At 45.4% G+C, this 16,485-nt stretch overlaps 1 protein-coding gene across 4 annotated transcripts in view; it reads left to right on the top strand.

The window, feature by feature from the left end:
- The window catches only part of SERBP1 (SERPINE1 mRNA binding protein 1), a 1,097,797-nt gene that overhangs the window by 588,575 nt on the left and 492,737 nt on the right, over positions 1–16,485 (top strand). For all 4 annotated transcript variants that reach the window (XM_044085594.1, XM_044085595.1, XM_044085596.1 and 1 more), the window contains exon 5: positions 463–537. In XM_044085594.1, coding sequence (XP_043941529.1) covers positions 463–537 — 75 coding nt within the window. The remainder of the gene's footprint in view (positions 1–462; positions 538–16,485) is intronic.

Consider the following 16,485-nt stretch of genomic DNA (forward strand, 5'->3'; position numbering starts at 1 on the left):
TTTTATTTTTACATGTAAACTTGTAGCCCCTCTGTATTGCAAAGCTAGTGCAGCAGTTCTTTTTTCCTTTCATCACATTTCCTTAGTTCCGGAAATCCTTTTTTTAAGCTGGTTACAGAGGGCAGTGATGGCTGTAAAAATGTAGATGCTGTTTCTTTAAAGAAATTTAAGTAGTATCTTTGGTAGCTATGGGAGAAGAATGGGGGGATTTCTGAGTCATGGTGTGTCCTTTAAATTTTCAGATGTTTCTTTGTAATGTTTTAAGTAGTGCTTATAAAATAAGGTTTAAAATTTTGGGACCGTGGTCGACTTATTGTAAGGTGGAATTACATTTTTGCTGATCGAGATTTCACATTTTTCTGATTTGTGCAGCATGTTGGAACTCTCAAGTTTTTTTGTTCTGGTTTAAATATAGTTTTAAATGATCATGCATCTTCATATATCCCTGTCTGTCATTTGCAGTGAACTCGATCAGTCAAACGTTAGTGAAGAAGCACCTGAAGGAGAAGAGACTCCTGTGGCGAACTCTGAAAACAAGTAAGTCCATATACACAAGACTTTGCTTTTGTTCTTTTTAATTCATTAAACTAATGCTAATTGCCATTTCTGGTGAAGTGAAATGCTTTGTTTTAAAATGTATTAATATAAAAGAGACTACATGCAGGTTATGTAGCTGATGTACAGCTGGTGCATTGTGACTTCTTACTAAACTTAATCTTTGCTGTTTTTTTTTTTTTTTTTTTAGTATAGTTTAGCTTTTTGTTTGCTTCTAAGCTGTATGCTTGGTGCAGAAATAGTATGTTGAAAACTGATCAGAAATGTAAGCATTTTATTTCTGTATTCTTAGTGCTGTGTTTTTGTACTGTTAGCAGGTTAGTTGAGTTTCCAGATTTTTTTTTTTTTTTTTTTTTTAAAGATTATGTAGTTTTGTAGAGTAGTGTTGAGAAAATGTTTTGCAGATTAATTTTGTGGTCAGTCTTTTTGACTGCTGCAGCATGAGCACTTTAGCAGCATTCGATTTCCGGTAACTATGTTGCCACATACCTGTTGCTAAAGTCTCACACTTCTGATGAGTTAGCATGATAGGTTTGGTGAACAGCTTGAATGTTTAAAGTCAGTCATTTGGCTGCATGTTCTGTGCTAGAAATTTGAAGAGCCCTCCAGAAAACTTCAGCTTGAGAGCTTCCCAAGAAAGCTGTTCCGACATAGTACTAAATATGAGGCTGTCTTTTCTGTCTGGCTTCAACCTGTGGGTTATCTGATCTGATTCTGAAAAAAAAACAGCCTTTTTCCAGAGATTTCAGTGAAGGAACTATGCCTCCTCTACCAGTAACACACTGCTCTCTCTATCCAGTTCAGTTCTTGTTTGCTGCCTTTGTAGTATGCATTGTGATTTGCGAGCTCCACTTTTGTATCCTTTGGTTAGTCTTTTTGCCTGTACTTGTGAAGAGTACTGTTAGTCTTGTGTAGCTTACGTAAGTGGTGAGTGGGTTTTCTGCCTGGGTCTGTTGCACTGTTCAGTCATTCCTGCTCTTGTTCATCTTGGCTGTTTCTTGTTAAAAAAAGGGAAAGTAAAGTAGTATTAATGTATTATGTGTTTGTTGTCCGTGGTTAAATTTTAAGTGTTTATGTGTGGCAGCCGCGGTGGTGCAGCTGTTAGTGTTGTCACCTTGCAAGAAGAGGTTCTCTGGTTTGTTTCTGGCTGAGCTGCTTTCTGTGCAGAGTCTGCATGTCCTCCCTGTGGTCACTGGGGTTTCTTCAGGGTGCTCTGGTTTTCTCCCATACTCTAAAGACGTGCAGTAGGTGGATTGTGCACGCTAGATTTGGCAGTAGGTCCGTGTGCGTGTGTGTGCGTGCATGTTTGTGTGGTACGTTTGAACAACTGTGGCAGGGCTTAGCTACCCAGCGATGTAAACCTTGGCTTGAGATGATTGTCACTGGTGAAAATGACACCCCGACCTCATGTGTAGAATGGGAAAAGGGTTGAGGATGGATGAAGGTAGCAAGGTAGTTAGGGTAGGTTCGATAGTGTGGTGGGTTTTTTTTGTCTTTTAGGATGGAAAAGGACAAAGGTTTTAAGTAATGTGTTCTTTCTGGCCACAAGCTGCAATTTCCAAATGCCCACAGCTACTGCATCTACTACCGCAGCGCAGCTCACCTCTACTCAAGTGTTTTGATGCCTATGCAGGCTTTGGGGCCAGAGTGCTTAATGAATGCCAGGCTAAACTAGTTCTTAAAGGCTTGCTGCTGCCAGCAGCAGCTTCTGCTTTTTACGAGGTGAAGAGAAGATAGAAAACTGAGAAGGGTGATAGGGATCCGGGGTAAGGACAATGACCTGAAGCGCCATTGTAAGGACCAAGTAAGAATTCTGTATCTTCAGAGTTTCATTAGCCAAAGGTAAAGGTCCACTGGTTTTCGGTGCCTCCAGTGTCTGTGGTGCCAGGGCTGACTCTGCCCAGTTGGACCCAATCTCCCGTGGTAGCTGTGTTGGACAGTCCCAACTTCCCCATGTCTAGCATCCACAGCCTGTTCCAAGTCAAGGAGGTTGCTAGTGCAAGTAAGTTGCATACCCCATTTTCTCAGTGTCTTTACTCTCTCTGCCCCAGATGCTAGCTTCTCCAATTCAGATCTGATTGTTGGATCCCAGTGCTGGTCCAACCCTCCCTCGGTGACTTCACCTGCTTGCTTTGCCTGATCATTTGGGAGTTTGAAACCACTGGATTTGGAGCCGCTGATGCACTGCTTCTTGTAAGGCTATATCCAGTTAGGGATCTTCCCAACTCCCTTGGCCCAGTGCTGGAAGCTTTGACTCCTTTTACTTTTACTTCCTGTGGGCCCTTCAGCCCCAGGGTTTGTGGATCCAATTAGTTTTCCCATTTGGTTTTGATTGCTTATCCATTTCAGGCACCGACCTTTGCTTAGCATTCTCAGCCCGGTTAGAGGCGGAGCTTGGTGGCTTTAGCAAATATTCAAAAGAGAGCTTGGAAGGCTGAAGTGGAGAAGGGCTCCATGTGAACAGCAGTTTAACATGGGTCCGTCAGTCCTGAGAGATAGGCGAGCACTGTGCCAAAGGGATGGGCGATGGCCTATGGCCTCCATCCCCCTTGGCCATTCGAAAGGGAGTCTGGTTCAGATCCCCAAATACAGAGCAGTGGAGACGGGTCCCTCTCAGCGTCTATAGTGCAGTGATGCAAACTATCCCAGAGAAGCCGGCAGGGGCTCCTGGGAGAGTTCTCTTTTCTTTGTCATGGAGCCAAGAGTTAAGAGCCATGGCTCCAGGGTCAAGGTCTAAACTCCAGGTTTCAGAGTCATCCCTTTCACTCGGGGATTCTGCACTCAACAGGTTGGCATCTATGCAGGTCAGGTCGGGGATGGCTACTGTTCTTTTACTCTGATCGAAGGGATGCTGGTACAGGTTGCTAGACGTCTTCCTTGGCTTTTGATGCTGTAGAAAAGATTTTTTCCTGGTCTTGGATAGAGTGGTCTGTATCAGCAGCAAAACCTCCCCCTTTATACATATCCTGGCCTGCTAATACTGGTCAGCTAGCTCCAGGACAAGCCCACGCCATCTAGTCCCCAGGTGTCCCTGATTCCAGGGCTCCCTGCCTCTTCTAGTTCTTCTCCAGACTTCCCAGTCAATGAGTCGCATAGTAAGAGCTGATGCAAGAGGAAGCATATGTATTCTCCTGAGGAATCCCTCACTGAGAACTCTGACCTTAATGAAAGAAGGGCTACCGTAAATTCCACTGTAATGATGCTTCCTTTGGAGATCTTTTACAACTGTTGAAATAGTGTGGGAGTAGACTCCCTGTAAGAATTGGTGTTTCTAGAGACCTTTGACATGGACCCATACACTTCTGGGTAGTCCCCACCCGCGACATGCTTATTGACCTGGTGTCTGAGGGCCTGAAAAGAACATGAAGTAGTGAAACTAATCCCCAGGAAGGCAGACCGGATCATAACTCCACCTAAGCACTGACCGCACTGGAGTAAGGGTCCCGCAGTTAATGTGATTGTGATGACGGTGGCCCTCTAAAAGATATCTGAGTTCCTCAGTCCATACTCACAACAGAAAGTCCAAGATTTTGTACTGGATGGGAAAGTGCAAGTAAGCTTCATAGACCTTTGCATTGTGTGCACTTAAGTTATTTGGATCATTTCTCAAGGCTTCAATGGGTCTTAGTGTTGAAGTGTTAAATGTAGAAGTGTTAAATGTAGTGTTGACCCAGCAGATTCTGGGGTGCAAAAGAATCTCGAGACTGAGCTCTCAGTAGTGTAATCGGTCACTAATATGTTTGTGGTTGCTGTCTACAGTGGTAGGTGGCACGTCCTGTGCAGCAAGTGCCGACATTGCTATGTGCAGGCATGAATGGATGTATTTGTGCAGTTTTGTGGATTGCCTTAAAGCATCTTTTGCCAGCATATCATTTGGTGGTTCCGTGTTTGGGCCAGGACAAGGGAACACTGTCTAGGACCAAACATGATGGAGGGACTCTCGTCTGCCGTGGGAGTACACTTTGCCACCCCTCAGTGATCTTTTCCTAGGACTCCAAAGGGAGGCAAGGGTCTCTCTTCCATAAATTGTAGCAGCCTTTCCAAGATTCTCCTAACGAAGGTCCCCCTCACAGCAGGAGGGTAATGGATGCTGTTCACTTGGTAGAGGCTGTCCACACAATCGGAGCACACATAGGGCATTTTCTGATAGGTCTTTTCAGTGTACCTGATGTGTTGCCAGACTGCTGCCTCTCTGGAGGCAGTCGGGGGTTTCTTTGCTGTCCACCCAAAAGCTTGGGAAACCAACACCTTGTACTCTTAGGTTTCAAGTCTTATCCAGAAGTTATATGAATTCCATATTTGTTTGCCCCAAGAGAACTACAGAAATCCCTTCCAGGTGCTCTACCCTGTCAGAGAAGAGAGATGCCATCTGAAATTCAAAAGTTGCTGGACAGTTGAGTCATCCAAGAGATTCCATTTGACCAGCGAGGATCCAAAGTCTATTCCAGATTTTCTTTGCTACCAAAGAAGAACAAGTACCTCAGGCCAGTTTTGGATCTAAGCAAACACCTGTTATGTCAAACAGACCAAGTTCTGGCTGGCCATGATGTAGTCCATTCTTCCTCTGAGTAATAACAGCAGGGTGTGCTCAATAAATCTCAAGGACGCCTACCATCATATAAAGATAGCGAGGTCGTGCAGAAACTGAGCTTTCATCTGGGAGTCTATCATTATCAATTGCGAGTGCAGCCCTTTGGTCTCACCACAGCCACCAAGTGAATGGCAAACATGGCAGGCTGGCTTAGGGGCTTCATATGTTTTTTGTACCTGGATGATTGGCTCCTTCTTTCATTATGGTGTTTCTCGTCAATGTTTGAGACTCCTTACTCCACTTATGTCTGTCTTTCGGTATCACAGCAAATTACGAAAAGCCCAGCCTGCAGTCACTGCAAGTGTTGGAGTTCATGGGCTGTCTTTTACATATTGTCTCAGACAGCAAAGCTTCAAGTCTTCAAGGTTGATTTCTCTTCATGCAGAAGCATTTCAAGCCTCCCGCCTCCATGACTCTGACTTCTGTAACACATGGCAGCATCTATTTGTCTAGTTTCTCTAGTGAGATAGCCTCCATGATTCGGACATCTGTAACACGTGGCAGCATTTGTTTGCCTAGTTTCTCTAGTGAGGTACCGTATGAGCATTTTGGAGTGGATGTTCAGTTGTTTTACCTGACTCATCCCTTGGATTTCCTATTTCCAGTAACAAACTGTTGATGTTCCATTTGATGGTAGTTGGAGTTGCCTGTGGTTGCTGCAAGTCGACCCTTCATTTTTCACAAGCCCCATGCGACAGTCAGTATGGATGCTTCCCTTTTGGGGTGGGGAGGTACCATTTTGAAGGACCAGGCTTCATGTCAATGTCTTGGAGATGAGAGCAGTCCTCCTAGTGTTGCAGGCCTTTCAAGACCCTCTCTCCAAGGTGTGATTGCTGTCCAGACAAGACAATATGTCTTTGGTGCGGTACCTGAATAAACATTGGACCCACAGTCTTGCCCCGTGTGTCGGAGAGGCCATGAGGGTTTGACAGTGGGCAATGTCCTCTCAATGGTTTCTGATAGCAAAACACATCCAAGGGAATTGCAGCATCCTAATGTGAGAAAGAATGCTTTTGTTCATACTGTCCAAATGGTCCCTGAACCCAAAAGTAGCAGCTTGGATCTTCCAACACCGGGGCACCCAGTGCTGCAAGCTGTTTGCCAACACATTCGGCATGAAGTGCATCAGTATGTTGGTTCCCTCCAGGGACACTCTTCTGTATGCTTGGCCCCTAGGACTGCTAGATGCCTACCCTGCTATGCATCTAATCAAATTTCTTTTGAAGGCAGCCTATTGCAGAGTGGCAATGATTCTCATTTTTCTGTTCTAGCCCTGATAAGTTTGGATGTTCTTCATCTCACATTGCTGCAGTCATAACCTGTGGGTAGTCCACTGTCCTCGGTCGGCCCGAATACCAAAGAGTTAGGCTGGCGTCGGTCGTGGGCGCCCGAAGCTGACGTCAGTACGTAGTAGTACTTAAGCGCATGACCGACGCCATATCCTCAGTCTTTCTTGCCACGTGGTCCGAAGCAGAAGCAGCGTTTGCAGGTGCCGTTCGGCGTTCTGAAATTTTCAGTTTTCGAGTTTCAGACCGAAGACCAAGTTGGCTAAGTACCCCGTTGGGGAAAATTTTTGTCTTTTCTTGCCTCAGTTTATCCGGATGTCAGAAAAAGTTAATAATTGTATTTCTTGTGGGAAACGGATACCTCATAGGGACTATCATTCTCTCTGTATTCCTTGCTTAGGGCCTGAGCACGACGTAGTCGGGTGTCGCTTTTGCGCTAGATTTAATAAGCGCACCATTAAACGCAGATTAGACTGTGCTAGGCTTGTTTTCGGTAAGCGGTGTAACTACAACATGCCGTCGGATCCTCCGCCCGCTACCGCAAAGAAGCGAAAAGATAAATCCTTAAGGTCTAAACCGGATGAGTCGTCCGTTGCGGACGCCGGTTCTTTGGAATCTACGGTTGAATCTGTGGATCCAGCCGAGGTCTCGGCTGAATCCCAGGGGGAACCTTTACTTTTGCAGGAGTTGGCCTCTCAGGAGTTAGGTCAGGCCGAGGGTGCTTCTCAAGTTTCTGTGGTTCCATCCTTACAAAAAGTTATTAAGCCATCTACTTCAGTCACTACAGGCCCTGCTAAGGCTAGACCTGGTATTTCTGGTACGGGCCACAGCCCTGGTTCTTCGGGCTCTGTTCCTAAAAAACATATGTTGAAAATGGCAGAGGATTTGATTACTTTGATCAGGGGTTCTATGCCCCCTCCAGAGAAGAGGCCTAGGGTGGAGACAGATTTAGAGGGAATGGAGCATTCCTCAGATTACTCTGAGTCCTCAGCTGAGGATATTCAGGATTTTCCTCCCTATTCTGATTCGGATGCAGAGGATTCCTGTCCTTCTGCTTCACCTCCAGAGGATTTTTCCTTTTCTGAAACCTTGCATTCCATGAGGGAGCATTTCAAGTGGGAAGGTCAGGATTTTTCAGATTCTCGTAAGAGGCTTAGGGAATTTTTGTTTTTGCCACAACATAGACCTTTGGCTATTCCCCCTGTTTTAGATGTTGTTCAGGATGTTTTTTCTGAAGCTTCCCTTAATCCTGATTCTTTACCCCCTGCCCCTGTCAAGCCAGACAGGTATTACAGAGTTCCAGAGGCACATAAATATTTGTATAAGAGCCCTAGAGCTGACCCGGAAACTATTATTCAAGGGCCTAAGGGTGTCAGGGCTTCTGTGGTTAAGAATCCAGTTCCTTTGGATAAAGATTCTAGAGCGTTGGATAGGTGGGGTAAAAAAGTGTACACCTCTTCTACGTTAGCTATGAGGGCTTTAAATTGCCAATTCCATATGCTGAAGTATCAGAACTTTCTGTTAGGCCAATTGAAATCTAAGGTAGATGCTTTATCTGAGGGTATAGAGTGTAAGGAATTGCAGGACTTGGTTCATGCTTCAGATCAAGTTGGTAAACATTCCTTGCGGTGTGGCTTTGATGCCCTTCAGGCTTCTTCCAGGGTGGCTGCTACTAGTTCAGTTATTCGTAGACATGCCTGGCTTAAGGATCAAAATTTGTCAGAGCATGTTAAAGCTCGGATTTTGGATGCTCCCCTTCAATCTGAAGTTCTTTTTGGTTCCCCTGTGGAGTCAGTTTTGAAAAAGATGGAAGACAAAGCTAAGTCTATGCAGACAGTTAAGGAATTTTTGCAAGTGCAGCCCCCTAAGTTTAGCAGGAATTGGCCTGCAAGAGGATGGTCTTACCCTTCTTCAGATTTTCAGTCTAAGGGCAGGTCTAGACGTGGTAGGGGCAGGGCTCACGCTCAGGGTTCTTTCAGACCTAGGACTTGGAGTTCTCCTGCACAATCTTCTGGTGAGGGCAGGGGTCAGCCTTTCGTAAACAGACCCAATGACCTGTATCTCCAGCTGCCAGATCCTTCTTTCTGGCAGCTCCTCTAGGAGGAAAGTTGGCACTTTTCAAGCAAAATTGGCATTTGGTCACCCAGGACAAATGGGTGTTGGACATAATAAATCAAGGCTACAAGTTTTATTTTCACACTTTTCCCCTTTCAAAGGCATGCCAGATGTACCTCCTCAGCAAAGGCTGGAGGCTCAGGAACAAATTTCTTTGCTTTTACAGATGGGGGCAATCCAGGTGGTACCTCCGTCAGAAGAAGGCCTAGGGTTTTATTCTCGTCTATTCCTAGTGCCAAAGAAAGGAAACACTTGGAGGCCAATTCTGGATTTGTCCATTCTCAATACATACCTAGACATTCCAAAGTTCAAGTTGTTAACGTTACAGCAACTTCTGCCTCTGCTAGGCAAAGATCACTGGATGGTAACTCTGGATCTCAAAGAGGCCTATCTTCACATTCCTATCAGGCCCAGCTGCAGAAGATTCCTGCGTTTTCGGGTTGGTACTTCTCATCATCAGTTCTCTGCATTACCCTTTGGTTTACTACTGCGCCCAGGGTGTTCACAAAGGTTCTGGCTCCTGTAATAGCTTTCTTAAGACTGAAGGGAATACAAATTTATCCTTATCTGGACGATTGCCTGATTCTTGCTCAAGACAAAAACAAGTTACTTCAACAGCTACAGTATGTAATGGCAGTTTTAAGGTGCCTAGGGTATTCTGTGAACGAAACAAAGTCCAGTCTAGTACCCTCTCAGGACATGTGCTTTCTGGGTGTGAGACTGAATACAGCCTCTCAGATGGCTTTTCTGACCCCGGACAAACAAAGAACTCTTCACCTATACTTCTAGCAATTATCAGTACTGTCCAGGCTGACTGCAAGGACAGTCCTTCAAGCCTTGGGGTTCATGGCATCTTGCATTCTGGTACTTCCCAATGCCAAACTGCATATGAGGAAGCTACAATGGTATCTCAAAACTGTATGGACTCAACACTGCCACGATTTGGACACTGTCATTCCGATAATTCCTTGCATCCAGAAGGAATTCTTGTGGTGGGCACAGGAATGTCACGTAAACAAGGGACTCTCTGTGACCCGACCAGAGGCGAGTCAGATCTTAACGACGGATGCCTCAGACCTGGCTTTGGGAGCACACTTCAATGGGAAATGGATTCAAGACACGTGGCCTCCCAAACTACAGCATTTGCATATCAACATGAAGGAGATGTTAGCAGTCCAGTTTGCCCTGATGGCTTTCAAGGGCTTACTCCAACCAGGACAGGTGTTGATACAAACAGACAACACTAGTGTCATGTGGTACATCAACAAGCAGGGGGGGACCCATTCTTACCCTCTTTGCAGGCAAGCTATGATATTGTGGGAGACTGCTCTGGTTTTGCACATCACTCTTCAAGCACGGTTTCTGCCAGGAGCACAGAACTCCCTAGCAGATGTATTGAGCAGACAAATTGTGGATCCCCACGAGTGGAAATTGGATCCTCAGGTATTTCAACAGTTGACAGTGGCTTGGGGAACTCCAGACATAGATCTGTTCGCTTCTCCTCTAAATTTCCAACTACCAAAATTTTGCACAAAGATGTTTCACCCAAAAGCTTGGAAAGTGGATGGCTCTATCTTTCAGTTGGAACAACCTTCACGTCTATGCTTTTCCTCCTCTGCCTCTCCTTACCAAGGTACTCTTGAAGGTCAGGCGGGACAAGCCTTGCATGATTTTAATAGCACCAGATTGGCCACGACAGCACTGGTATCCTCTGCTGAGGAGTTTAATTCAGGAGCCTCCTTGGCCTTTGCCACAGCTTCCTCACTTGTTGTCCCAGTCAAGCAGTCATTTGCTCAATTTCAGGGTGCAGTCCCTGCATCTAACGGCCTGGCGTATTCTGTTTTAGAGCCTGTGGGTTCTCAGCTTCCTCAACAGGTTTTAGATGTCATTTTGGAAGCTAGGCGGCCCAGCACTAGAAAAGTTTATGCTGATAAATGGAAGAGATTTTTTCTTTGGAGCACAACAAAGGACTTTGATGTCTCGGTACCTAATTTGAGTTTTACACTGCAGTACCTTACTGAATTACTAGACAAGGGTTTGTCATTTTCCTCTGTGAAGGTTCATGCTGCAGCCATTTCTGCTCACTATGATTGTGACCCTCCTTTATTTTCTCACCCCTTGTTTAAGCAATTTCTTGGGGCAAAAAATATAAGACCCCCACGTAGAGCTCCTACTCCTTCCTGGGATCTCAATTTTGTGTTGGAGAAGCTTACTTTGCCTCCTTTTGAACCTGCAGCTACGTCTGAATTAAAGTTTTTGTCTTAGAAGACTGCCTTTTTGTTGGCCATTACTTCTACTAGAAGGGTATCTGAATTGCAGGCTCTCATGGCAGTTGAACCCTTTCTAATATTCCATAAGGATAGAGTTTCTTTGCGTACTAACCCTACTTTCATGCCAAAAGTGATTTCTAATGTTTTGTTGGCCATTACTTCTGCTAGAAGGGTATCTGAATTGCAGGCTCTCATGGCAGTTGAACCCTTTCTAATATTCCATAAGGATAGTTTCTTTGCGTACTAACCCTACTTTCATGCCAAAAGTGATTTCTAATGTGGCCTTGAACCAGTCTATCCATTTGCCTACCTTTTATGCTGATCCCCAAAATAAGGGGGGGGGAATCTTGCATTCTTTGGATATGCACAGGCAGTTACGTTATTATTTGAGCAGAACTAAGGAGTTCAGACAGACTCAACAGTTATTTGTTTCTTTTGCTTTGGGTTCACAAGGGAAAGCTGTTTCAAAGCAGCCTATTTCAAAGTGGATTGGTAATTGTATTGCTTTTTGTTATTCTCATCATGGGAAGGATGTTCCTGCTGGGATTAGACCTCATTCCACTAGGGCTACTGCCACTTCTACTGCTTTTTTGAGGGGTGTAGCTACTAAGGATATTTTGGAAGCAGCTACTTGGAGTTCAGTTCATACCTTTACTAAACATTACCATCTCCCTCTTTTCTCCAAGTCCAGGGCTGGGTTTGCCACTGCAGTCTTACAGGGCATGTTAGCAGCCCCTAATGCTTTTTCGTTTTGCCAGCCTCCCTTTTCCTTTGCTTTGGGATTCTACCCACAGGTTATGACTGCAGCAATGTGAGACGAAGAACATAGTACAGTTTTGTACCTACCATAAATGTAGATGTTCGAGGATCCACATTGCTGCAGTCCTATTTTCCCTCCCTCCTTCCCCTCTTTGGTTTGGGGTTGTTGTTGTTGTTGTTATTGTTCCTTGGGGATAATTGTTATTTTTCTCCTTTGTGGCTCTGGCCTTTTCTTTTTAAGGCCTTCTGACATCTGGGGAAAGAAAGACTGAGGATATGGCGTCGGTCATGCGCTTAAGTACTACTACGTACTGACGTCAGCTCCGGGTGCCCATGACCGACGCCAGCCTAACTCTTTGGTATTCGGGCCGACCGAGGACAGCGGACTACCCACAAGTTATGACTGCAGCAATGTGGATCCTTGAACATCTACATTTATGGTAGGTACAAAACTGTCCTTTTCCCTTTCTTTGGCCTCACTTGCATCATCTTTTTTGGGTGCTAGTTCCCACTTCAGTTCTGATATCCCATCTTGCAGGGATTCCTTCACCCAATTTTTGCACCCTCAGGTTAACTGCATGTTTTCTCCAATTCCTGTGATGGCCAAGGGTTGCAAGCTCTGACAGTTATCGGTATTCTCTCTCCTTTCCAGAAACAGTCCACACGAAAAATTTATGCTATTTGTGATGTACCCTTTTACAGTCCTGTTTGATGCCCTTTTAGATTTTCTAGCTGATTTTTCAGACTGATTTGAGTCATTCGACTGTAAAGTTTCAGCTGGCTGCCATTTCTGATTTTCTCATTTGCAGGGATAGTACTCCTGTAGCAGTCCTAAAGATTCCCAAACCTTTCTGGAAAGATACCATCTGATGTTAATCTTTGGTCATTCCTTACTGATGGGTTATCAGTTGCATCCTCGGAACCGAGCTGGCCAATATCAAGCTCGCGTCAGCCAAAAACTCTTGAGCCAAGGTCCTACCCAGAATGCTCTCCTCCCCATTACCTCAGATCAACAACACAGATGAAACGTTATAAGACATAACTTATTTTTTTGTTGCAGCCTCCAACTCCGGATCTGGTACTTCTGTGGGATTTTCCTTTGGTCCCCAATTGCTTGGTAGACCTTCCTTTGAGCTTTTGGCTACTGTTTCCTTGAAATTGTTGACTCAGAAGACCGTTTTGTTGGTGTCGGTTGCCAGAAGAGTATCGAAGTTGTATCTGCTGTCCTGCATTCCTCTCTTTGGTTTTTCATAAAACAGGGTTAGTCTCAGGACCAACCCTCCTATTTTGCCCAAGGTTGCTTCGGAGTGTACTTTGAACCAGTTTATTCGCTTACCAGTCTTTTTCAGATTTCTTTCACAAGGAGGAATATTTACATCATTGCCTGTACACACACAGACAGCTCATGTTTTATTTGGACAGAACAAAAAGCTTTTGGAAAACAGAGCGGCTCCTTGTTTCCTTTTGTAGGGTGAGACTGGGAAAGGCTTTTTGTCTAAAATAACCTTATAATGGGCTCCGATTGTATTTCCTTTGTGTATGCTTCAAGAGGAAGAGCCTTGCCTGCTAAACCTAGAGATCATTCTACTAAAGCAGTAGCAGCTTCTACTGTCTTTTTCTGCTGGGGCTTTTTTGATATTTGTGCTGAGGCTACTTGGTCAAGTATTGATATGTTTGATGTCCTTCTATTCCTATGTTGCAGTATTCTTGGTGTGGGATTTCCTGCCTTCAGGCGACCCATACCTCGGCTCCTATACAAAAGCTTCAGCTTGGCTGTTGCAGCTGCATGACATCACACATAGGGCCATAAACCAGGGACCCTGTGTGTGATGTCTGCACGCACAATCCTCAGAATCTTTCAGCCGCAGACAACTTTGCATCGTATAATCGCTCTCCAGACGTCGAATCGACTATAGATAAGTAACCTGTTGGGTTTTTTACCAGTCTTTCGCATTGCTTAGGCATGGTTGTTGTAGCTTTCAGCTGATGTCAGGTAAAAAGGGAGTGTGCCAATGCGGGTGTCAAATTCCCCATAAGGACGCCCATGACAAATGTGTTTTCCGCTTAGGCCGGGAGCACAACCATAACGCCTGCCCTATTTGTAAATTTTTTGTGTCTAAGACCTTGCGTAGCTGTTTGGCAGCTTTAAACCTTTACTTAGAAAACCAGCGCCTCAAACGACTGGCTCTCAGGATGGATCCTGCCTCAGAGGTCACCCAAGAACCTCCGCATAATAAGGCCAAGATGCATAGGCCTTCGTCTGTCGCTTCACACCTGGACGCCTCGCCAACTACCAATGTAGGAGTTGAGGAGTGTTCGGCAGATCCGTCGGCTCCATCGACCGCCCTTGCGGAGGCCGCTGCACAGCCGACGACAGGCATGTTCACGGAGCTTTCTCAGACACTGACGCCTGTCGATGTCAAGAATGAACCAGATTTGGGGGTGATTTGACCGGGATCCAGAGCTCGGATACAGCCACTGCCAAACCCAGCTCTTGATAGACTCCAACCAAAAAGAAGCAGAAAACTAAACATATTACGCCTGCTTCCGAAGCCCCTCCAGACTGGGAGGCCTTTACCTCCTCACTTATGCAGGCATTTATGGCCCTTAGGCCTTCTGCCTCCCCTACAACTACATTGCCTTTGCTAAGCCCTAAGCCTACTTTTGCTTCTTCTATTCCCATGGCTCCCCTCCTTAAGAAAGGAGAACATGACCCTACCTACTCTTCTTCGGATGAATCCATCTCTTATGCAGCCCAGATTGCTTCTCCCAAGGAATACTACTCTCCTGATGAGGATTCTGTGGAGGGGGATTCTCCACATGAAGACATTACATTTGGTTAAACCATCACCAAAATGAAAGACTACTTAAAATGGGATACTTCCCAAATGACAGAAGCCCAAAAAAAGATACTTTGAACTGCTGCAAGTGGAGTCCCCCTCCCCTTCAGCTATACCCCATGTTCTTCCTGCATACTTGGATGCCTTTACTGCAGCTTCTAGAACTCCTGACTTACAGCCTCCTGCACCTTAATGCACAGACCACTTCTACAAGGTGCCAGAGGAACAAAAATTCCTCGTAAAGCCACCCTTAGCAGACTCAGCAGTGATTGCCACTGCCCCTGATAAACAGTCTAGGTTGCTACCTTCTGCCTCTCTATTGCCCACTGATAAAGATAGCAAATCCATGGATAGGATAAGGAAAAAGGTGTATACTTCCTCCACTTTGGCCTTCAGAGCCATTAACTATCAAACACACATGACCAAGTATGCCCTGGACTTAGTATCCCAAGCCACCTCTATGCTGTCTTCAATTCCTGACAGTCCCATTGAAACGGATATCTCCTCCAAATTATCCTTGGCACTACAAGTGGCTAGACACTCATAAGATGCAGCTATGATGCTGCAGAAGCTTTTGCTCGCTCTGTAGCATCAGCATCTGTCCTTAGGAGATATTCCTGGCTTAGACTACAGAATCTGCCAGGGGACTTGGTCCAAAATTTTGGATGCTCCCTTGGGGCACAACTTCCTTTTTGGAAAGCAGTCTGCAGACCTATTTAAGAATCTGCAAGAAAAAAGCAAAGAGTTACAGGATATTAAACATCTCCTGGTATCCCCTATACCCAAATTTTATAGGAACTACCAAGCTAAGACTACCTTTGTTAGGCGTAACCCACATTCTGCTGCCTCCTTCTCCAGACCCAGAAGAGGAACTAGCAGACATTCCTCACCCAGGCCCACCTCCTCAGCCTAGACGGCCCGTTCAGGACAGGGGAGGTCTCAGTAATGCGTGACTGCCTTGCTCATCTGCCCCTCTTAGCTCGCTTTACCCACTGTTTCCTCTTCTGGCAGAAAATCACCACAGACCAGTGGGTATTGACCATTATTCAAAAAGGATACTATCCATCCTGGAAACAAATTCCTCCCTGGCAAGGCATTCCATTTCCCCTAAAAAAACAATGCCATCTCCTTCCACATATTCTGTCAGACCTGCAACAAGGCACAATAGAGCCTGTTCCCACAGGGCAAGAAGGAAAGGGATTCTACTGTTCCTGGTCCCTCAAAAGGACGGTCCCTGGAGACCCATTTTGGATCTCTCCTTCCTAAACCTTTACCTGCAGGTACCATCCTGCAAAATGCTGTCAATTTCCACTCCTACCCCTCATACCCTCAAATGCTTTCATGGTCACCTTGGACCTAAAAGATGCTTATCTGTATTTACCCATCATGGCCTCAACACAGATGTTTCCTGCGTTTCTCTGGCCCATTCTCGCACTTCCAATTTACGGCCTTGCCCTTTGGCTTATCCACTGCCCCAAGAGTGTTTACAAAGTGCCTAGCTCCAGTCATTGCCCTCTGCAGGACCAAAGGAATCCATATTTACCCATATCTGGATGACGACCTTATCCTAGCACAGTCAGATTATTCCCTTTTAAGACATCTACACTTCACTATGTCCCTACTACAAAGTCTAGAGTTCACCCCAAACCTCAAGAGGTCTTCCTTGAACCCAGACAAGGACAAGGTATTCCTAGGTTACAGAATCAATACAGAACGAATGAAAGCCTTTCTTCCACAGGACAAGGTTCTGTCTCTAACTTCCCACTTCCAGGAAGTCTTGCTCTCCCAGAAAGTCACTGCAAGGCAATTCCTTTGACTCCTGGGATTGATGGCAGCAACGATTCCCATGCTACCGTTGGCCAGAATGCATATGCGAAAACTGCAATGGTACCTAAAAAAAATATCTGGTCACACCAGAACCACTTGGAACAAGTTATTTCCCTTCTTCCCTGTTTAAAGAAAGAAATCATTTGGTGGATCCAACAAGTACAACTAAACCTGGGCCTTCCACTGCAGCCCCCTCAACCCACACAAATTTTGCATACAGATGCCTCAGACTCTGGTTGGGG

Source organism: Protopterus annectens, chromosome 10.part0 (genome assembly GCF_019279795.1).
Source record: "Protopterus annectens isolate FY-2018-M chromosome 10.part0, PAN1.0, whole genome shotgun sequence".
NCBI classification, from domain to species: Eukaryota; Metazoa; Chordata; order Ceratodontiformes; family Protopteridae; genus Protopterus; species Protopterus annectens.